Raw genomic sequence first — 23382 nt, forward strand, 5'->3', positions numbered from 1 at the left:
GTCCGACCTTCTCCCGATCAACAATGGGATCGATCAGGAGCAATTTGGATACAGATAATAATGAGGAGGACAGCCGTCATTGGTAATGAAGGGGAAAGTGAAGCACTACATAGCAGGGCACAGGGCTGTGCTCATACCTGACTCTGTTAAGTTCCCCAGAGCTGCTCCATGCTCTGTACACACACTTCTGCTCCATGCTCTGTACACACGCTGCTGCTCCATGCACACACTGCTGCTCCATGCTCTGTACACACACTGCTGCTCCATGCTCTGTACACACGCTGCTGCTCCATGCTGTGTACACACGCTGCTGCTCCATGCTCTGTACACACACTACTGCTACATCCAAAGCCAACTTAGCAGGGAAAGAAAGGGGGCGGTGCTGTGAGCTGCAGGATATCTACAGATATTCTTGTGCTTCTCCCCAGACACTGCACCGGCCCTGGTCTGAGGGGGGGGGGGGGGGTTCTGGGCAGCTGCAATCCCCCCCTGCGTTTGCCTATGAGATTCTCATTAGATGTGCGGCAAACGTGTTTTTGAACATTCGCAAAATGCTCAAGAATTTTAAGAAATTTGAACCCTGCCTTAGGATCAACCAGGGCTGTGGAGTCGGTACAAAAATCATCCAACTCCAACTCCTCAGTTTATGAAACCACTGACTCCGACTGCATCTACCCAAAATTGCTCCGACTCCTTGACTCCAACTCCACAGCCCTGGGCTCAACACACACCATACAATCTTGGTTGTACAGATTTACCAAATCTATAGGTGCCCATTCACAGTACAATTTTTTCACCGAATGCGATCTTTTGAAACGACTTTTGCAATCAAATTGTATAGAAAATTTGCCGTTTATGAAGGCAATCTATAAGGAACGATTATTTGGTTGATTGCTAGATAGGATAAAATCGATCCAAAAGTTGGATTTTTTTATCGAATATGAAGAAAGAATCGTTTAGTTAATGTAAACAATTGATAATTGCCTTCCGATTAGTTACGATCGTTCAAATCGCATCAAAAGATTGCATTTAGTAAAAAAAATTGTATAGTAAATGGGCACCTTAAAGGTACCCAATAACAGTAAAATTTTTACACCAGATGCAATCTTTCAATGCTGTTTATGATCAAAAGTAATCGGGATGTAATTATCGATTGTTCCTATCAATGGGTCGGTTAGGGCATTTTCTCTCCTCTGATTCGATCGTAAAATCTATGATTCGGATTAAATTTTCTGTTCCGATCAACCATAGAATCGTTCTACTTTATTTTTCGCCACACAATGCGCAGTTTTCTGTACAATTTGATCATAAAAAAATGCATCAGATCGAATCTGAGGAAAAATTGTACCGTTATTGGGTACCTTTATTCTTCATGAAGATGGTAAGATTGAACAATCAATATTGTATGGTGTGTATTGCCGTGACCATGAAAAATAATCATGGAAATATGCTCATTTCAGAGCTGGCAAGCCAGTGGCATAGCTAAGGAGCTATGGGCCCCAGTGCAAGTTTTACATTGCCCCCTCCCCCAAAACATAACAATTGGTACGGCGCACTAAACCTGCCAACGATAACCACAGTATCAGGTGCAAGATGACAAGACACAGAACATTTGGGCCCCGATCACACTGCACGCGTTTCCATCCGCGTTTTGGGAATGCAGTGCAGGAGGCCGACATGCAGGATGTCAGAAAGTGCATAGACTGCACTGTCTGATGTTCACACTGCATGCGTTCCGGACCTGTGCGGTCCGGGAACGCATGCTGCACGCATTTTTTGCCAAAACGCGTGGCTGACCCATTCACTTCAGGGGGGGAGGGGGGGAGCTCCACGTGGCGATCCTGGATGAGTGCTAAATGTTGCGCGAACTAATCCCCCGCAGGGAAAACATTTTGCGGTGAGTTAGTTGGCAAAACCCTGCATATCCTGGCATGCGAAAGCGAATGCAGATTTGCTTGAGCCATGTCTCATGAATAAACTAATTTGGCCTTATCTGCTAAGCCAGGTATATAAGGGTTCACTTAGTGTTTGATGCACACACCCTTTTTGCAAAATGTTCCCGAACGCACGGCCATCCGCGTTTCATAATGTGAACGTAGCCTTATATTACGCTTTTCTCCGGGCGGACTCAAAGCACCAGAGCTGCAGCCACTAAGGCGCACTCCATAGGCAGTAGCAGTGTTAGAGTCTTGCCCAAGGTCTCTTCACTGAATAGATGCTGGCTTATGGAAAAGAGAGAGCTGATGGAGAACAGTTTGTTAATGAGTACTACTATTCAAGTGATTATTGCCAGCACAGGATCAATAAAAGAGCTAATACAGTAAAACCCTGTTATGCAGCACCAATAGTGATTGGCTGATGTCGGATAAATGTAGTTTCTGGTTGCTTGAGACTTCTGGTTATCTGAGTTCTGGATAATGGGGGTTTTTCTGTACTGTGGTTGAGGGAAGGCCCCTCTGGCCCTGGTGCGGTCACAACCTCTGCATCCCCTATTGCTATGCCACTGTAGCACGCTGTAACACCATTCTCCAGCCACAACATAACACCTGAGGATCTTCCAGCCATCTCCTCCCAGACTAGCTGAATCAGTGTGCAGCTCATATGTACACACCCCGGATTTGTGCTACCTGAGGCACATGGAAAATGACTGTGCTGGATGGGCGCCCAGATGAGCGCTGCCCGGGCATTGTGTGAGCCCCGCCCTGCACTGCTGGGGAGTTGCTATCAGTCATCCAGCAGTAGCAGAGAAGCACCTGCTTCGCTGGGAGACGCAGGAGTGGGCTGGGCAGGGAAGCCCTGAAGAAGAAGAGACTTTGTAGCCTGCAGGCTGCAGACCAGAGTTGGGCAGCGGTGGTGGCGGCAGGGCGGAGTCTCTCTCAGCTCGGCACTTGTATAAAAGCCCGATTCCTCCAGAGAACAAGGCTAGCATTGAGCCGCGGCACTGCTCAGTGGGACGGGTGCGGGGGAAAGGGCACTGGGAGGGGGCAGCAGTAAAAAGAAGAGAGTGAAAGGGCGATCGTGAGAAATAGCACAAGACTTGGATACTCTACCCACATGGCTGCCCAGGGAAGGATCTCCTGGCTGTACCTGTCCTGCACTGCTCTGCTCTCAGGCACTTTCATCGCTGCTTTTAACCTGGATACTGTCAATGTCATCTCCAAAGCGGGGGATCCCGGGAGTTTGTTCGGCTTCTCTCTGGCCATGCACCGGCAGCTGGCACCGCAGGACAGGCGACTGTAAGTGGCGCTGGATGCAATGTGATGATGATGATGGTTTTCATTCAGGTGCCCGGAGGAGATCGGACCTGGCCGGTAACTCTGTGCACGTTGCGGCAGCTCTCTCAGGTCTGCCTCAGAGCAATTTGCTGCAGCTGTGGAGGACAAGGAACCAGAGCGGCTGCAGGAACTCTGTGGATGGTATCTGGGTTTATAAGTACAGGTTCTCTTCATCAATGACAGCTGGCATGTTAAGGTTAAAGTAGCAGGGATAGACATGCTACAAAGGTGACATGAGGGACATGCACCTAATTCATTGTTGGTGTCTCCCATTACTGCCTTTCGCCTCCATTCAGTGGGGGTAAATAAAAGCATTATATATATGTATATATATATATATATACATATATATCTATATATACACCGGTATATTCCACGGTACTGAGTGGGAGCTTATTTTTGCAATGATTTTTCACCTTGACTTTGGTAAGTGAATAACCCCAACTGACTTTGAGAGCCTCCAGAAATAGCTGAGCAAAGTTATACTGATTATTTGTATATCTTTGAGCAGCAGTTTTTATAATGAAATCATTGAATTCGCTGCTGGTGAAAGCACATATAGTCCTTTAGTCATTGGTGGTTGTAGTTTTTCTGCAGATAGTAGGTTTCAGCTGTGTCAAAATGTATTACTAGTAAGGAATATGGATGTAATCACTAGGTAGCTAGCTTGTAAACTTGGTTGTTATTAGGTAGCTAGCTTGTACAGTTGGGTGTTATTAGGTAGCTAGCTTGTACAGCTGGGAGTTATTAGGTAGCTAGCTTGTACAGTTGGGTGTTATTAGGTAGCTAGCTTGTACAGTTGGTTATTATTAGGTAGCTAGCTTGTACAGCTGGGAGTTATTAGGAAGCTAGCTTGTACAGTTGGGTGTTATTAGGTAGCTAGCTTGTACAGTTGAGCGTTATTAGGCAGCTAGCTTATACAGTTGGTTGTTATTTGGTAGCTAGCTTGTACAGTTGGTTATTATTAGGAAGCTAGCTTGTACAGTTGGTTGTTATTAGATAGCTAGCTTGTATAGTTAGTTGTTATTTGGTTGCTAGCTTGTACAGTTGAATGTTATTAGGTAGCTAGCTTTTACAGTTGGGTGTTATTAGGTAGCTAGCTTTTACAGTTAGTTATTATTAGGAAGCTAGCTTGTACAGTTGAATGTTATTATGTAGCTAGCTTTTACAGTTGGGGTGTTATTAGGTAGCTAGCTTGTACAGTTGGGGTGTTATTAGGTAGCTAACTTGTACAGTTGGGTGTTATTAGGTAGCTAGCTTGTTCATTTGGTTATTATTAGGATGCTAGCTTGTACAGTTGGTTGTTATTAGGTAGCTAGCTTGTATAGTTAGTTGTTATTTGGTTGCTAGCTTGTACAGTTGGGTGTTATTAGGTAGCTAGTATGTACAGTTGGTTGTTATTAGGTAGCTAGCTTGTACAGTTGGTTGTTATTAGGTAGCTAGCTTGTACAGTTGGGTGTTATTAGGTAGCTAGCTTGTACAGTTGGGGTGTTATTAGGTAGCTAGTATGTACAGTTGGGTGTTATTGGGTATCTAGCTTTTACTATTGGGTGTTATTAGGTAACTAACTAGCATGTACAATTTGTTATTAGGTAGCTAGCTTGTACAGTTGGGTGTTAGAAGAGGAAGCTGATTGTGGCTTTTGTGTTTGAACATCTGCATTGGAACAGTTGAACTTTGAAACTGCTTAGCTGTGAAGTTAATGTTTAATCTGAGTTACATATGTAGTGCTGTCCTTTCAGTCGCTTAAGTTCATACTTCCGTTTTTAGGAACAGAATAGACTGGGAGGACTTGTCTAGAGAGGAGTGGCTGAAAATAACACTTGAGACAATACTAGGTACAGGGTGCTGAGCTGCTTTTATTAGGGAATAAAGCAAATTAGTATAAAAACGAAAAAGTATTAGAACCTAGCAGGTTCAACTGTAAATTCCTTTATGAATGAATGGCATGCTGGGACTCCCCCGTACAGTTTCATAAATGCAGGTGTGCATTTTACATAAAAGAAAAGTATGACCATTGCCACGTGCAAGCCTCCGATTGTTGATGAACTACTGGCTGTTGCAGAACTACAGGTCCCAGCATGCTGCGGGGGACACGATTTGTAGTTACACCACTGGGTGTATGTATGTAGCTTTATCCCTGCTGGCTGGGCAGGCTGAAGCTTGCACTACCTCTTGCTGGAAGGCCTGATGGTTGTCTATAACTTTGCAGAAGCAGTAGTGGCTTCAGGCTGTGTTGCCCCATTGTGATGGACAAATAGGTTTTCTATGGTGTTCTGATTGATTATGATGACTGCAGCAGGGGGTAATTGCACCCCAGGTCCCCAGCCCCCACATGCACTTTTGTCCCTGTGAGAATTTGGGAGATTCCCTTTCTCCCAGCTACTGATGTTTGCATTGTTCTCCTTGCTTGTGTTGCCCTTTCACACCCTGATGCATCTCTGTGTGCTGTCAGCTCCCCAATACAACACTGTAGCATCAGAATGAAGAGAGGTGGGGTTGGCCGCAAACAACCTAAGAAAACAAAAACGTCTTTTCAGGCAGCCGTGTTAGATTGTTGTCTGCAGAGACTTTTGTATGTCTACTATCATGATTATAGTTTTTGGAACATGAAAATGAGCTGGTACAAATGGTTCGTTGAACCTGAAGCGAGAAGTATATGGAGGCTGCCATATTTATTTCCTTTTAAACAATACCAGTTCCCTGGCTGTCCTGCTGGTCTGTTTGGCTGCAGTAGTGTCTGAATCATACCAGAAACAAGCATGCAGGTAATCCAGTCAGATTTGACAAAAATGTCAGAAACACCTCTGCATATGCTTGTTCAGGGTCTATGGCTAAAAGTATCAGAGGCAGAGGATCAGCAGGATAGCCAGGCAACTAGTATTGCATAAAGAGAAACCGAGACCAAGAATTGAACTTCATCCCAATCAGTAGCTGATACTAGGCCTGGAAGATAAATCGAATTTAAACCAAAATCGCGATCACCAAGATCACAATTTCGGAATCGTCAAAGCGGCAATTATCGCAATGACGTCATTTCCACGGGGGGGGGGGGGGGCGGGGGGGAGTTTAAAGAAGAGGCTTCAAACTTCCCCAAAGTCTTGGCGCATGCGGTCCGCAGCGTTGCACATAACTTCTGCACGAGTCAAAATGCTGTCCGTCCTCTATCACTGTCTGCCAGGTCTTGTGCTTGGCAAAACTCCGGGTTCCTGTATGTCACATGATATACAGGAAGTATTCTGTGCATTAAAGCCTGCAGGAGGCGAAGTGGATAGATGGACATCGCTGGACTCGTGCTGGAAGCTATGTCCAGTACTGATGCAGCTTGTGGGACAGAGGAGGCACAGAGTGGGCACAGAGACAGAGCGGGCACAGAGAGAGACAGAGAGAAACACTGTGGGTACAGAGACACAGAGGGGGAAAGAGAAAGGCCCAGAGGAGACATAAAGAGGCAAAGGGGGCACAAAGAGGGACAGAAGGGGAACAAAGCTTGATTAGAAGGAAATCGTGAATCGAATCAAAATCGCAATTTCAGACAGAAATCGCTCAGTTCAATTTTTTTCCTAAAATCGTTCAGGCCTAGCTGATACCCCCTTTTACATGAGAAATCTATTCCTTTTCACAAACGGATCATCAGGGGGCTCTGTATGGCTGATACCCCTCCCACAACAAACTCTGAGGACCATGGTCCTGGCAGTCTCCTGTCTGTGAACCTTGTTGCATTGTGGGAAATAGCTGTTTACAGCTGTTTCCAACTGCCAAAAAAGCAAGCAGCAGCTACTTCCAGTGACATCACCTGCCAGCAGTAAAAATGTCACCTTGTGATAAATGTCAGAATGTAAATCAGGGAGAGGAAAGATTTTACAATGGGCAAACACTGACTAAATAATTTATACATAATTATTGTAAAAATGAAGTATTTTTTTATTACATTATTTTCACTGGAGTTCCTCTTTAAAAGGAAATACATATGGCAGCCTCCATATCCCACTCACTTCAGGTTCCCATAGCATTAGGGGATGTGGAGATTGTGACTGTGACTACATCAGGGCCCTTGCATCAGAGGGGACCACAGACCTCCTTCATGCACTGTATTAGCTATTGATTTGTGCTATGCTGATAATGATCGCCTCTATATGTGTTCCCCTCCCTCAATTTTCACTTCTAAGACGTGGCCCATGGCAGGTTTTTGTGCTTCATATCAATTATTATGTATAGAGTGCTTGAGCGGGCTCAATGTAAAATGTAGAAGCAAAAAGTGTATTCCTGCGCTGCTATAACACTTGGTGGCAGTGGTGATGCTCCCAGGTGCTGCTCCAAACGCTGGGTGGCTCCAGCAATCTATGTAGGAGAAGAGAAGAAACAAGAGCGCTTCTCTGGTGCATTAACGTTTAATTAAAAAAACAATGCACATTTAAAATTACACTTACAGTGTGTAAGAAGAGATATAGCGTGTCTCAGAGTCTGCCGTCAGGTCCTCTCTCAGCTCTCAGGAGTTACTGCTCTCCCATCACTTTCTAGCAGGGCTGTGGAGTTGATAGATAAATGCTTCGACTCCCGACTCCTCAGTTTCCGGTGCTTCCAACTGCTTTGTTGGCCGCTGCGTTGCCATTCAGTGTAACTCAGTGTGAATGTGCACAACACAGTGAAATGCATGCAGCAGTGTGTTGCCGTGACGCCCGGCTGGTCAGAGCTTCAGTGTGGACATCAGACAATGCCGTGAAGGTTCTTTCTGATGTTGCTGTGGATATCAAAATGTGTTGCTTGAAGGTCCCTGCCAAACCCCCTTCCTCTGAGCTTCGTGGGCAGGTGGTGGAATACAGTAACAATAGCATGAGGAGTTGTGTCTGTACCACATGGGAGCTGAAGACCACTACAGTCATGTGACCAGAGCCATTTCTTACCACTGCAGTCATGTGACCAGAGACATTTGTTTTGTGCATTCTGCATTTGCACACAGGAGTTCCTGCTGTAGCCACCACATTTCATATTAAGAGCTATCATTTTACTCTTATGTATTTATGTAGGGTATTGTACCGTATTGATGTAGGGCATACATTGTCCACAGCACTTTACAGAGTACATTACGGTAAACAGCTGATGTCACTTGAGCAATGTACACATGCTGGATTAAAGCAAAGCTGAAGCAGTTTAAAAAAAAAAGTTAGATACTTAAGAAGAGGGAAGCCTCTGGATCCAAAGTGCTTTATATACTTAGTCACTGTGTTGCTTGATCTGACCATCTGTGGCTGCCCTGTGCTGTTCTGTTCAGGGCTGTGGAGTCGGTACAAAAATCTTTCAACTCCGACTCCTCAGTTTATGAAACCACCGACTCCGACTCCAGGTACCCAAAATGGCTCGACTCCGACTCCTTAGTCTAATACTTACCAGGGCTGTGGATTTTGTACAAAATCATCCGACTCCGACTCCTCAGTTTATGAAATATCCGACTCCGACTCCGGGTACCCCAAATTGCTCCAACTCCTCGACTCCGACTCCAACTCCGACTCCACAGCCCTGGTTCTATTGATAAAGCCAGTGATCAGAGGTTGTCCATTTTCCAGAGATCTCTAATTTTCCACACATCATTCAGAAGTATTAATGCTGCATACTAGTGCTTTCCTAGGAGGATGTATTCAAGCTAAATCTTCTTTAACTGTGGCAATTATGAGAACAAAGGAAGTTTATTACAACTGATGGTACTTGAGATAAAGTTGTGGTGTGAAATAAGAGGTTACCCCTACACAAGGCACTTCCTGTTATTAAGTGTTGACGCTGATCATCATCAGCGTCTACCTCTGATTAGCAAGTGCTCTCAGTGTACTGAATATATGGAAACTCCCCCATAGACACATCTTGTGAGTTTATGGGGCATATTTATAAAGAAAAAATGTGATTTATAAATAACAGCGTTATCAGATCCCAGTTGATAAAAGATCTGTTTCCTTGTACCTAATGGTAGGGAGTGGGACTTTTCACATAAGCGTAAACTATTTTTTTCTGGGCACTTTTGCCTTGCAGCTCTGGGTCCCTGGTTTAAATCCCAACCAGGTCACTATCTACATAGAGTTTGTATGTTGCTGCTGTCAGCCCCAGTAAAGTCGCAACTGAGTCAGTCGAGGACTACTGCGCATGCGTGGCCCTGGCCGACCATGCGCCTCCTTTATCACGCTCCCATAGCAATTGCTTGTGCAGTTGCAAATTTTACCAACTGTGCAGGTGTAGGATGCTTCTGAACATGGGAGCGCGGTTGAGGAGGTGCGCAACCAAGACAGCGCATGGGGTGACAGCGACACAGCGGTGAGGATCTGGAGGACAGCAAGGAACCACGTAGACTGCGGGGGGCTGGAAGAGGCCCAGCGTAAGTAAACATTTACTTTTTTTTTAATCAAGGTTCCCTTTAAGGGACGGTAAAGTGTCTCTCTCTGTGCCTCCTCTGTGCTCACCTCTGTGTCTCTCTGTGCTTGCTCTGTCTCGCTCTGTGCCCCCATGCTGCAGCGGTGCTGGACATACCTTCCAGCAAGAGTCCAGCGATACCCATTTATCCACTTCTCCTCCTGCAGGCTCAAATTCACGGCATACTTCCTGTATGTGATGTGACGTACAGGAACCAGGAAGTATGCCGTGCACAAGAGCCGATAGAGGGCGGACTCCATTGGACTCGTGCGGAAGGTATGTCCAGCGCTGCCGATACTGCGAGCTGCACGCGACAGGACCTGGGGGAAGTTTGAAGCTGCTTCTCCAAACTTCCCCATGCGGAAATGATGTTATTGCAGAAATTGCCACTTTGACAATTCCGAAATCGTGAACTTGCTGATCATGATTTCGGTTTAAATTCGATTTATCTTTCAGGCCTAGTTTGTATGTAGACAAACAGGTAGTGACTTTTCAAATTTGCCTGAAAAACGCTCACAAAATCGCTGCTTCAATCGCTTTTAGGCCTCTTACACACTACATGCAATTCCGATTTTTTTTTATACAATCCGATTTTTGATTCCGATTAAAAAAAGTACTGCATGCTGCTATGATTTTTAATCGGAATCAAAAATCAGATTGTATAAAAAAATCGGATTCGCATGTAATGTGCAAGAGGTCTCAAAGCGATTCACTATTTTCCTACACCTTGCATTAAAGCACAAATGCTCAGAAAATGGTGCAGGAGCCGCGTTTGCGATTGGAAAGAAAGCTCATCTCTCATGTGAAAACGCTCACATTGGATTTCATTACACAAGCGCTTTAACAGCACTTTTAGAAATGCTAGCGATTTTTTAAAAAAAGCTCATAATGCTCATAGTGTGAACAAGCCCTAAATGTCCTACAGAGCAACCTGCAGCCATGGCGGCACTTGCTCTCCTCATAGCAGCTGTGCAACAAGCATGAAATCCCAGTAAGTTGCTTTGTACACTGCATTGTCAGGCTCGGTCATCCCTGCCTACGTTACACAGGACCTGTGCGATTGGCTAGCTGCAAATTCCAGGACAACAAAAGGTCAGCGCTGTGAATGACTAGAATTGTGGCTGGCAGGCTTTGTTGTGCAGCAGAAAGGGAAATACTGCTCTCCCTACACAACATTACTGGGCCTTTGCTGAACAACCTGTTACATGTGTTGCCGGATATGTAGCTGGATTGTTGTGTCGGTATTTGCTGCTTACTTTGACAGTATTTTCAGACTACTTGTTGTAAAAACTAACAGAAACATGGCCTTATCTTGCTGCCTTACAGTCTGAAGTTGACTGGAGATGAAGGTCATTGTAGTTGTTTAGCTCACATAAAGTATATAGCGTTACGCTGTGGTCTGGCATAATGCCCAGCCCATGGAAATACAAATATTTTAGGTTTTCATTGTGTTGAAAGGAATTCAAGCTTTTGTTTGAGCTTTTACATCTGTCTAATGCCCCACTGGGGAGATTTTTCTTCAGTTCCTCCTATCCCTGCAATGTTTATGGTTTTAAAGCTCAACTAACTCAAAACAGTATACAAACAGCGTAGAGAAGTAAAATGGTAGAAGGGTCCGGTAGGGGCTGACCGCACCAGGTGCCACCAGTGGAGAGGGTGACACTAAACTCCAGCCTAAAGCCCCATCTGCACGATACGATTCTTTGTACGATTTGATTACGATTCTATTTACGATCCGATTAAATCCGACATGTCCGATCGGGATTCGATTCGATTCAATCTGATTTGCCATTGCAAATCGAATTGAATCAAATCGAATCCCGATTGGACATGTCGGATTTAATCGGATCGTAAATAGAATCGTAATAGAATCTCACAAAGAATCATATCGTGCAGATGGGGCTTAAGGGAGAACGGAGTAATGCTATGTAAATATAGACCAGGCTAGTTCTTAATGTATTTCTCCCTCCTGCTCCTCTGATTGTGCTGATAACAGAGTTCAAAAGGCCACCAGGGCCACGTTGTAATTCACCCTAACATTCCCTATTCATCCTTGGCCAGCCCCCCCCCCCCCCCCCACATAGCAAAGTATGGCTTGCCTAATGATCCCTAGCTCCTCCCTCCATCTCATAGCACAGGTATCGAGTGTGGTACTGCACCCTCCCCCCATAGCAAGCAAGGCCAGAAGCCACATCTCTATATGGAAAAGTGTGGCAGGTATAACAATCTCCATCTCTTCTCTCTTCTCTCAGCAAGTGTGTCCAGTGTGGTACTGCTTGCACTCTCACCCCCCATAGCGAGCATGGCCAGAACTCCACCCCCTATAGCAAAGTGTGGCGGGTATAACGATCCCTAACTCTTCTCTGCCCCTGTAGCAAATGGGTGCAGTATAACCCCTTCCCAACCCCATTCTTTCTCAACAAACGTCAGTAACATTCTAAAAATAGTGTTATTGGTTTTGTTTAGCCTGGTAAAGTTGGAGGTTCCTAGGGTAAGAGAATGGCGACACTGGACGCCTCTGGAGCAGAACACTTGTATCATGGCCCAAATGTGCTGGCCATTGCAGTACGACTTTCTTATTGCCCTGTCTGATTACAGCTGCTGGGGTGGGTCAATGAGTTCTGACCATGTGACAGCACTCATTGACCATGTGACAGCACTCATTGACCAACCAAAGTAGAAACAAATTTAGATGTTAGTCTGCAGTTCTTGTTTTTTTTATTTAACATAACAATTTTTAATGTTTGAACAACAATAACAGTAACAGAACAAACTGTGCAGGTTGTTTAGCAAGACAAATATGGATTCATGCTGGCTATCAAAACAAGTGCTAAATATCATGGGAGTACAAACTTAGCATTTCAGTTGAAACCATGGGGTATATTCACAAAACCACAGTAACATTTACTTTCGCAGGGAGCGCACTGAAGTGTACCAGGCTTCACGCGATCTATGTGGCAAGTTACGCATATTGGCCCTTATTCCATTCACTTTTACCCCTAGATGATATTTTTACACCTTATCAATAAAATGTTTTTTTAAGCCACCAGAAAGCAAGAAAGTACTTTAATAATAATAATTGTGACAGTACTTTTTTAATGACTTTTTGGTACTTTTTCCAATGCAGAGTACTGAAAAAATTATCTCCTAGGAGAAAATTTAGGAAAAAAGGAGAATTGAATAAGGGTCATAGCATGTTATACAGGCAACACAGGCACGTATAAAATGTGTTGCGCTACTTATGTAAAGTTTGGTACATGTCATGTACGCTCTCCAGGTTTTTTGAATATACCCCCTGGCGTCTACATGAGAAGGTGGAAGCTCACAGGAAGTAGGTGTGAACAGTTTTCAGAACTCAACTTGTGTGGGGTTAGGAAACAGTAGGAAAAGTCTTATGTCCCATTCACACTTGAGCGGGAATCGCACGATTCCCGCTCAGCGCAAAACGTTGGTGGTTTTTCAAAAACCGCTAGCCAATGTAAGCCTATGACAGTGTTCTCACTGCCGCATTTGTCGCGTTAGCGTTAACCGCAAACATGGAAACATGTGGCGTTTTGCCGACAATTAGCGATCGCGATTAGCATGCATAGCTTTGCTAATCGCGATCGCTCCCAAAATGCTGCAGTGTCCAGTGAGAAATCACTCCCGAAAAATGCTAGCGGTAATCGGCATTTAGGTGTTTTAGGTGTGTATGGGGCCTAAAAGAGAATCTGTAAACTTAAAAATGTGTGCCGGGGGGGGGGGGTACTTACCTCAGGACGGGGAAGCCTCTGTATGTACAGCAGCATTGCACATCATTACAGTATAATCTCATTATAGTGAACTCCAAGGGATCAGTAAAAGTGGTTTACTATATCAGAAGTTAACTATATCAGAAATTGCCCTAGAAATGGCCCAGCATGCCCTGGTACATTGTCTGCTGCAAAGGACCAATTCTGTCCTCCCATTTGGTGGTACAGTACAAGCAGGCTGGTCAAATCACTGGAACAGTATGCAGGATTCATTAAAAATTGCAGCTGTCACTGAATAGAGGCTTCCTCTTCCTCGCTTCCTCTGAGTGGCTTCTGATACCTCCGCAGGTGAGACTTGCAGCATGTGTACTACAAAACTTTCTGCTCACGCTTGAGCCAATCATGAAGGCTCTCTTCAAAATGCAGCCAATCATGATAAGCCACTTGCATCTGTATCTGTAATGCAAGTGGCTCCAATACCTCTGCAGATGGGACTTAGCACTTTCCTCTCCACTCTCCTTAGTTTTGCAGCGAGTAGGCCTGCTCTGATCTGCACTACAAGTGAAAGTAGCCTGTACTGCTCTCCACACGCTACAAGGAGCGTCATCGCTAATAAGGGAAGAGATACCCAGGAGTGCATACAATCTCATGAGAGGACTGTGATGATACTTTAATCGTTGATTGCAAAGTGGAAGTGGTAACGCTGCATCCTTTTGTTTACGTTCACATTATCCCCCATTTTCCCCAGGCTGCTTATTTGTACAGTACTGAATATCCAGCGCCGGTGCCATTCTTCTTGTCTTACAAATGTTATCAGACATCAACTCACCAGCAACCAGCCTGAAGAGAGTAGCTGAGCTGACCATGGGTTTCCCACTGACATATGACGCATGCACCGCCCACTGTTTACTATATCCAGAGACAGTGTTGCGTAGGGACCAAAAAACATGTTTACCAGAACAGACGTTTTATTATATCAGAGTTTACTATACCAGGCATTGCTACTATAAACTTCTAATGGAGATTGGCCGAGACCTGGTAGTTTACAATTCCCAAATGTTCACTATACCAGAGTTTATTATAATGAAATACTGTATTCTAATTTGTTTCAAAATCTGCTTGAGAGTACTCATACTTTTCAGCATTTGTATAACATATTGGAGTAAGATTGTTACTGTTTTGTAGCCATATCATTGATGCTGAGCAGCAGGAGTTTTCCCCAGTATTGATCCCTTTTTCTCCAGCAGCACCTGTATAGTGAGAGAGGGATTAGGGGAAATGAATCTTTCAGGAAGGACTGACAGGGCTCCCTCCCCACCCAGCACAAACCTGCTGTAAATTCTTCTCCATTTCAATCTCACATTCCATCTGACACAGCTGAGTGACTTATGTGCGCTTTGCAGATCTCATTGGTGGGGAAATGCTTCTGCATTCCTTAATGGTTAGTGATTTATTATTAGGGCACGGGATAACAATCTGTTTATTGAATCTTTTAACTTTATTGATCCACCGTTCCCAGTAGCCGCTGTTGTGGGTTTGTGATGTTTCCACATAAAATCAGGCATAGCAAGGAGAGAGAGGCCTTCTGCTTTATGTCATTTGATTGGAAAGGTCCATTCAGATCTGAATATTTATTGTTGGAATGAGTGATGGCAAACCACCTATCTTAGCACACAATCTTCCACTGAGTAGTTCAAGGATTGTGCGACCTTTGCGTTAAGATTCTACCTACTCGAGTGCTGAAATGTCCCTCTAAAGCTCATTTTAGGGCCCATTCACATTGGAATGTTCTCAGCAGTGCTGAAAATTGCTGCTGATTGGAAAAGTGCTATGGCAATGCAAAGTCTGTGGAATTATTCACACTACAGCTTTTCACAATGCACTGTATGGAACAACTGGACAATTAACACATCAGTTTTTCAGAATATGATGTAAAAGATGCCTCACATGCTTTTGTTAAAGGGATCCAAGCAATTTTTTTTCTGCAGTTGGTCCTGAATTCTAATAGCTTTAGGAGCTGCCACGCCCCCCCCCCCCTTCCCTTATTTATCCAAGGAAGGGTGTGAATGTAATCAGGTGTGGCTCTCTAAAGTGTTTGAAGCACAGTGTCCTATTTCCAAACTCCACTTGCTGATGAAAGCTTTTGTTTGCTCATTGTTACTGCTAATTACAGTAGTCCTTATCTGCCTGCTTTTTCTGTGGATGGCAGGCCATGGCAGTAGAGCAACAAAAGCCTCTAACAAACATTTAAATGTAAAAAGAAGAGGTAGAATGGATTTTGTTAGTAATGAGCCATATTGTTACTATGCCTTTTTGTGTGCTATTTGTACAGTTGAGATTGAGATGCTATGGAGGCTAAAAAGGCTGCTCGATTCACTTTCAAGCCAAGTGTAATGATGAAATTGTATCAGGCTTTTTACACACTTTGCATCTGTCCTTTAAGGAAACTAGTGTTCTAACCATGGATTTGGAGTAGGAATCGACAAGTCGGAGTAATTTTGGTTGCCTGGAGTCGGAGTTGTTGGTTTCATAAACTGAGGAGTCTGAATTGGAGTCGGATGATTTTTGTACCACTCCATAGCCTTGAAAGGTACTTGGAGTCAGAGTTTATAGGTTTTATAAACAGAGTAGTCGGATGATTTCTGTACTGACTCCGCAGCCCTGGTTCTAGCAGTACCTGCATATAGTATTGCATTTGTTCTTGCCGGGCAGTGAGATTACAGTTTATACTGTAACCTGCATTGGGATAATGGATGTTGCAGTGTGTTTGATTGCTTTTAACATCTGGCAAATGTACTTTTCCACTCTTCATACACGATGCAATTTGGCTGCATTACACATCAAAGGTCTGCATGTGCTGCTTGTGGAGCCCACGTGATTAATTAGGCTGCAGATTTATTTCCTAAAGTTTCACAGACAACCAAATGGGATGTTCCATGCAAAGACATTATCTTACCGGGCTGACGTTATGTCTTTTGGATAGGAGAGTGTGTTGCCATGGCAACAGGCACACTTTGGCTGTGACACATCCCTGACACATTGCTGCCGATAAGGGGCTGGTATCAGCCAGGCCTGGTTAAATAAAGAAGAAGACAAGATAAATATTGTCTGACCTTTGCATACATTCGAGAGGCTCTAGTCTTGTCTGCACACGTCTTGCGAACATTCCAGTGAAGTCAATGCATCGAAAATGCATTGCTAATACTTTTTAGCAGACTCTGCACACCCATAAAACTCAATCTATATACATTTAATTGCTGTTATCCTAAAGACATGAAGGTTTGGTGAAATTTAAGTGTCTTTCAAAAATGCTGTAAAGGTATCAGTGCTGCACAAGTGCTTTAGTTATTGAGTGCTTTTAAAAACTATCTTTGCAATGTAATTTTCAGACAGCTATGACATTCCAATACTGGACATAAGCTCAACTTTCACTTCCTTGCAAGCATGGAATCAGTACTGTCTGGAGTATGGACTGCCTAGAAATGGCCATATACTTGCAAGTGTAGCCAACGAGCCATGCTCATCATGGTGGGATCAGGGTTTGTTTGTTTGTTTATACCTTGACTTAAAGGACAACTGAAGCAAGAGGGATGTGGGGGCTGCCATATTTATTTCATTTTAAGCAATACCAGTTGCCTGGCTGTCCTGCCAATTCTCTACCTCTACCTATGCTAGGTACACACTATGAGATTTTCTTGCCCATTTACTGTCAGATCGATTATTTCCAACATGTCCGATCTGATTTCCGAGCATTTTCCGATCGATTTCCTATTGAAGTGAATGGACATTGATCGGAAAATGCTCGGAAATCGATCGGAAATCAGATGGGACATGTTGGAAATAATCGATCTGACAGTAAATCGGCCAGAAAATCCCATAGTGTGTACCCAGCATAATACTTTTAGCCAGATCTGACAAGATTAGCTGCGTGCTTGTTTCTGGTGTTATTCGGGCACTACTGCAGCCAAAAAGATAAGCAGGGCTGCCAGGCAACTAGTATTGTTTGAAAGGAAATAAATATGGCAGTCTCCATATCCCTCTCACTTTAGTTGTCCTTGAAGCTGCATACACACGTTAGATTAAACTTGGCCAGGATGGTCATTGAAGACCGCCTCGGCTGACATCATCACACTCGGCTCAGCTGCACAAACCAGCAGGGGGCGTGTCAGAAATCTTAAAGAGAACCTGTAACGTAAAAAAAACATTGGGGGATAATTACCTAGGGAGTGGGAAGCCTCAGCTTGGGGAAAATCCAGCGCTGGCTCCCCCGAAAGTCCCTCGACAAGGCTGGACAAGGGTGTGCAGGCGCGAGTAATATTTACCTCCCAGCAATCCTGCACGGGCGCACTAGCGACTCTTCGTTCAGGGAAGGCGGAAATAGCCGAACCTGATCGTATCCACTCTACTGTGCAAGCGCAAAGCACTCGCGCCTGCGCAGTAGAGCAGATCCGATCGGGTTTGGCTATTTCTGCATTAAGCTGAACGGAGAGCTACCTGCGCAGGATCGCGGTAGATAAATATTTACCTCACCGTGGTTTGGGGGGCTGCAGCGCTGGATTGCTGGGACACCGGAGGACAGGGGAAGCCTCGTTAGGATCCAGTGGCTTCCCCCTCCTGAGGTAGGTATCCCCCAGAGGTTTTTTTTTTTTTTTTTTCATTACAGATTTTCTTTACAGATAAACCTGTTAAGACTGGGGGTAAAGGATTTATACTTACCTCAGGTTTCTTCCAGCCCTCTATAGTTCATCAGCTCCTTTGTTGCCCATCCGATTCCCTCTTTTCTCCCACTGTCAGCCTTGGTAGTTGCTGACTACTGCACATACAGGTGTAGAATGGCCCAGGCCACGAGAGCTCGCCAGGGGCGTGTGCACGGCAAATCATGACTAGCAGCGGCTGGGATACATACCGGAGGACACTGTGGAGGAACGAAGGTGCCCAGGAGGACGGCCATGTAGCCCACGGCCAGCATGGCGCTCGAGGAAGCCACAGGTAAGTATAAGGCCTCTTGCACACTGAAAGCGATTCCGTTTCAGATTCCGCTTTTTAATCAGTTTTTACATCCGATTCAGATTCTGATTTGCAGTTTTCTCCCTGCACACTGCAAATCGGGATCGGAATCGGATGTAAAAACAGATTAAAAAGCGGAATCTGAATCGGAATTTCTTGCAGTGTGCAAGAGGCCTCAAAGCTGCTTCTTTAAACATGTCTGGTACACTTTAAGGTAAGCACAGAGGTATGTTCATGTTGGATCCACATACCTCTCTGCGTTGTCCATTCCTCACCTTGTCCCAAACGCAGGTGCCTGTAGTCTGTAAATCGCACGGCCACTTACGATACATAACAGAGTGTGCTCAGTACCTAAAGATTTGTTTGTACTGCACATTGCGGAACACACTGGAAAAATGTAAACGTTTTTAGCCTATGCGCTTTACATGTAATAGTTTCATTGCACTGAATGGGAAAATCTCCCAAAAACGATTAGAACGGCATTAGTACTGCCAGCAAAATGAGCTTTCAGTGTCATAGCGGTTCCCCCGATCACTCACAGTCTGAAAATGGGATCAGACTGGGTGGAGTGGGAACTAGGCATAGCACTATACTGTATGGCCATTATTGCTCAGGGCCAACTTGGTACCGATTTAGCGTATTTATATAACAAGCACACTGGCATCATTAAGGGGCCCATACACTTAACGATTTTCCCGGCCGATATACAGCAGATTCGATCACTGTGATCGAATCTGCTGTGAAATCGTTGCACAAACGCTGACAGAACGATCGATTTCCGTCCTAAATCAATCATTCCCGTCGATCCGTCCATGTGGAAGATTTCGGTCGATCACCGGCGGGTCGGTAGAGCGTCAATAGCGGCGGTCGACGCTAGCAGCAATACATTACCTGCTCCGGCCGATGCGTGTTCCTCTGGTCTCCGCTGACCCTTCTCCGTGCTCGGCTCCTCCAGCTTCACTGAACTTCAAAAACGACCGCACACACCAGTAATCAAAAAGTCAATAGGTTTTATATATATATATACATACTAGCCAACCCGCGTCGTAGCATACGCCGCATCTATCTAATAGAGTACGCGCCTCAGCCTTGAAGCAAGAAGAAGTAGGCTTTCCATGAGAAAATGTATGCGTGCTCAAACACCAAGTTTAACCCTAGCAAGTTTGGCTTTGCAAATCCGGCCTAATTGGCTATTCATGAGGCAATGCTCATGCAAATATGCATTTGCTTTCGCATGCCAAACTATGCAGGGTCCAAAAACCAATACCGCAAAGCGATCGCCCTGCGGGAATTAGTTCATGCTACATTAGCACTATCCAGGAGCGCCACGGGAGGCTTCCCAATGCCCCCATACAACCGGGGGGGGGGGATTGTGGGGTCCCAGACTCACTCACTGCCTGGGAACCACAGTGGCACCCCGGAGGGGGAGGCTAGGTAGCGCAGCTACCCCCCCCAAATGTGGTCAGCGCCGGGGAGAGCCGTCCGCACCCACCTCCCAATATTAAAAACAGGCACTTACCTTAACGTCCATTGCGTTCTGCTACATGCGCATTAACTTGGGGACATCACATTAGAAAGGAGTGAAGTATGGGTCACCCCGAGCTTTAGAGCTCAGGGCTGGCTCACATACAACACTCCAGAAGGGGTGGGGAGGACAGGCGCAGACAACTCACTCCAGGGCTCACACCACCAGAGCAAGCCATCCACCACCTTCCTCCAAAGGATACAACTGCAAAAAATGCTTTCCATGAGAAAAATTATGCGTGCTCAAACACCAAGTTTAACCCTAGCAAGTCTGGCTTTCCAAATCTGGCCTAATTGGCTATTCATGAGGCAATGCTCATGCAAATATGCATTTGCTTTCGCATGCCAAACTATGCAGGGTCAAAAAACCAATACCGCAAAGTGCTCTCTCGCTGCCTGGGAACCACAGCGGCACCTGGGAGGGGGAGGCTGGGTGGCGCAGCCGACCCCCCCAAGCGTGGCCAGCGCCGGGGAGAGCCGTCCGCACCCACCTCCTAATATTAAAAACAGGCACTTACCTTAACGTCCATTGCGTTCTACTACATGCGCATTAATTTTCTCATGGAAAGCATTTTGTGCAGTTTGTATCCTTTGGAGGCAGGTGGTGGATGGCTTGCTCCGGTGGTGTGAGCCCTGGAGTGAGTTTTTCTGCGCCTGTCCTCCCCCCCCCCCTGGAGTGCTGTATGTGAGCCAGCCCTGAGCTCTAAAGCTCGGGGTGACCCATGCTTCTCTCCTTTCTTATGTGGTGCCCCCAAGTTAATGCGCATGTAGCAGAACGCAATGGACGCCACCCAGCCTCCACCTCCGGGGTGCCGCTGTGGTTTCCAGGCAGTGAGAGAGCCTGGGACCCTGCGGTCCCCCCGGTTGTATAAAAAGGGGGCATTGGGAATCCTCACCGTGGCGCTCTTGGATAGTGCTAATGTAGCATGTAGCAGGGTGTGACCGCTTTGCGGGTATTGGTTTGTGCATGCATTTGCATGAGCATTGCCTCATGAATAGCCAATTAGGCCAGATTTGCAAAGTCAGACTTGCTAGGGTAAGGCCTATTTTCCATGGACTGTTGATAGGCAGGGAAATGCCTCTCAAACTCTCACAACTGCTTGCTGCTGCCTGGTAACTGCTCACTGCTGCCTGGTAACTGCTTGTTGCTGCCTGGTATCTGCTCACTGCTGCCTAGTAACAGCTTGCTGCTGCCTGGTATCTGCTTGCTGCTGCCTGGTAACTGCTTGCTGCTGCCTGGTAACTGCTTGCTGCTGCCTGGTAACTGCTTGCTGCTGCCTGGTTACTGCTTGCTGCTGCCTGGTAACTGCTTGCTGCTGCCTGGTAACTGCTCGTTGCTGCCTGGTATCTGCTCACTACTGCCTGATAACAGCTTGCTGCTGCCTGGTAACAGCTTGCTGCTGCCTGGTAACTGCTTGTTGCTGCCTGGTATCTGCTCACTGCTGCCTGGTATCTGCTCACTGCTGCCTGGTAACTTCTTGCTGAGCACACAGCTCAACAGTCCGTGGAAAAGAGGCCTTAAACTTGGTGTTTGAGCACGCATACATTTTCTCATGCAAAGTACTTCTTCTTCTTGCTTGAAGGTTGAGGCACTTACTCTATTATATATATATATATATATATATATATATATATATATATATATATATATATATATATATATATATATATATACAGTATCATTCATGATCTTATCAAAGATCATGAAAAAAAATGGTGAGTAACCAAACTAGCAGGAAGGCTCCCAAGCCTAATTCCTCTACCAATTAAAAAACAGCCCCTATATTCAGTCCAGAGCTGTGTGGATTCCCACAGGCCTGGGCATAGACACCTAAAATGATCTGTGACAACAGTGATTAAGTTGTACCATGATTGGTGTATAAACCTTCATAGGGCCTGGTGTTCAAGTTCCACCAAGGATGCCCAACAATCTTCTATTCTTGGTCTTTTGGAAGATAGTTGGGCGTGTGTACGGCTGGCAAACAACAGACGGCTAACTGATAACAGTTTTTTTGCCAGATCCAACTGGTGGATCAACCTGCCAACTACGGTATCATGGAGGTTGGCATGTGTGTACAAGTCTTTTGAACAACTTTGTTGTTTTTGAATGCAGATACGTTGTGCAGTATGTCATTTAGCTTGCGTACATAGTTGGTTGTTTAGTTGGTTGGTGTGTTTGTACGTACTTTAACTGTCCCTCAGAGGAGCTCACAATGGAATCCCTACCACAGCCATATTTCCATCCTAGTCTAGGGCCAATTTAGGTGGAAGCCAATTAACTTATCTGAATGTTTTTAGGGCTTTAAATGACAGGCCTTCAATTAGTTGTCTTATTTACATCTCTTTAATTATGCAGAGCATGTGATGGATTGCTCAGTATTATTGATGAGCTGTGCCGATGGTTTACATCATGCAACACCCACCATCAATTCCTTCTGCTAAATTTTTAATTGACATTGTAAAGAGGGAAGCCTCAGGAGATTATATAAAGCACACCGTACTTACATTTCTCAGACAAATCAGGCAGCAGCAGCAGCAGCGACACACATCCAGCCTAATAAATAAGGAGAAAGGAGACTGAAGATAGATTATAAAGGAAAATATTGACCTCAGGTGTGATACAGCATGATTTTTCCCCTTAGTTTTGTTTTTCGTTAGGCCGTTTTACACTTGCAAGGTAAACCTGCGTTACCCTATTTTACCGGGGCCGCAAAAGCTATGAAAGTCTTCGGAGACTTTCACACTTATTGCAGTCTGTTGCGGTCTGGATCTATCGGAGCCAACGCAGGGGCGAGAGCGCGTTGCTGCAAGCACTGCGCTTAACACATTGCGCTTGGGGTAATGGAAGTCTGTGGGCGATGCATGTAGTGTAAATGGAGCGTGGTGCGCTGCGGCATGCATGCACGGAGTGACGGGAATCCCAGCAGGGAGTACATCACTGAGCGTGGGGCGGCGCTATTCATATGACCCTGTTGGCGCACTCTGCTATAGGGTCATATGATTGTTGTTTTTTGAATTGCGATGCGGCGGGAGCATCACATCACAACGCAAAAAATGTGTAAAAAAGGGTCTTCAGAGTAAGTGTGTGTGTGTATATATTTTATTTTTTTGCGTGCCAGCAATAAGAGGTCTCCTCTTCCTCCACATGTTCAACAATACATAACACTGGTTGCCGCACACAATGCTCTTTTGTGGAGTGTAAAAGCTTTCACTACAGCATAGATCAACCTTTCAGGTGAACCTCACCCTTTGTCAAGTTCACAAGTGAATGGCATCAAACATGTATGTATATTTCCCATCCCAGGAAATGACATCACAGTTGCCATAGTAACAAATTATAAACATCACCTGAAAACCAAAGGTATATAAACAGAGAAAAACATGATCCTAGAAACAAGTGGAAGTCAAAGTCCATCTTAAGAGCTTTTGGGTATAAGGTCCCAAAACAG

The 23382-nt window shown here is 45.1% G+C and overlaps 1 protein-coding gene across 2 annotated transcripts in view; it reads left to right on the forward strand.

Annotated features, from left to right (window-relative positions):
• The first annotated feature begins 2778 nt into the window (after window positions 1–2778).
• Window positions 2779–23382, forward strand: part of ITGA6 (integrin subunit alpha 6) — a 130508-nt gene continuing 109904 nt past the window's right edge. Inside the window, exon 1 of one of the 2 annotated variants that reach the window (XM_068245525.1) lies at window positions 2779–3236. In XM_068245525.1, the coding sequence (XP_068101626.1) occupies window positions 3055–3236 (182 nt within the window). In that variant the 5' untranslated portion in view covers window positions 2779–3054. The remainder of the gene's footprint in view (window positions 3237–23382) is intronic. The other variant, XM_068245526.1, reaches the window with a different exon arrangement.

The sequence above is a fragment of the Hyperolius riggenbachi genome, chromosome 7 (genome assembly GCF_040937935.1).
Source record: "Hyperolius riggenbachi isolate aHypRig1 chromosome 7, aHypRig1.pri, whole genome shotgun sequence".
NCBI lineage: Eukaryota > Metazoa > Chordata > Amphibia > Anura > Hyperoliidae > Hyperolius > Hyperolius riggenbachi.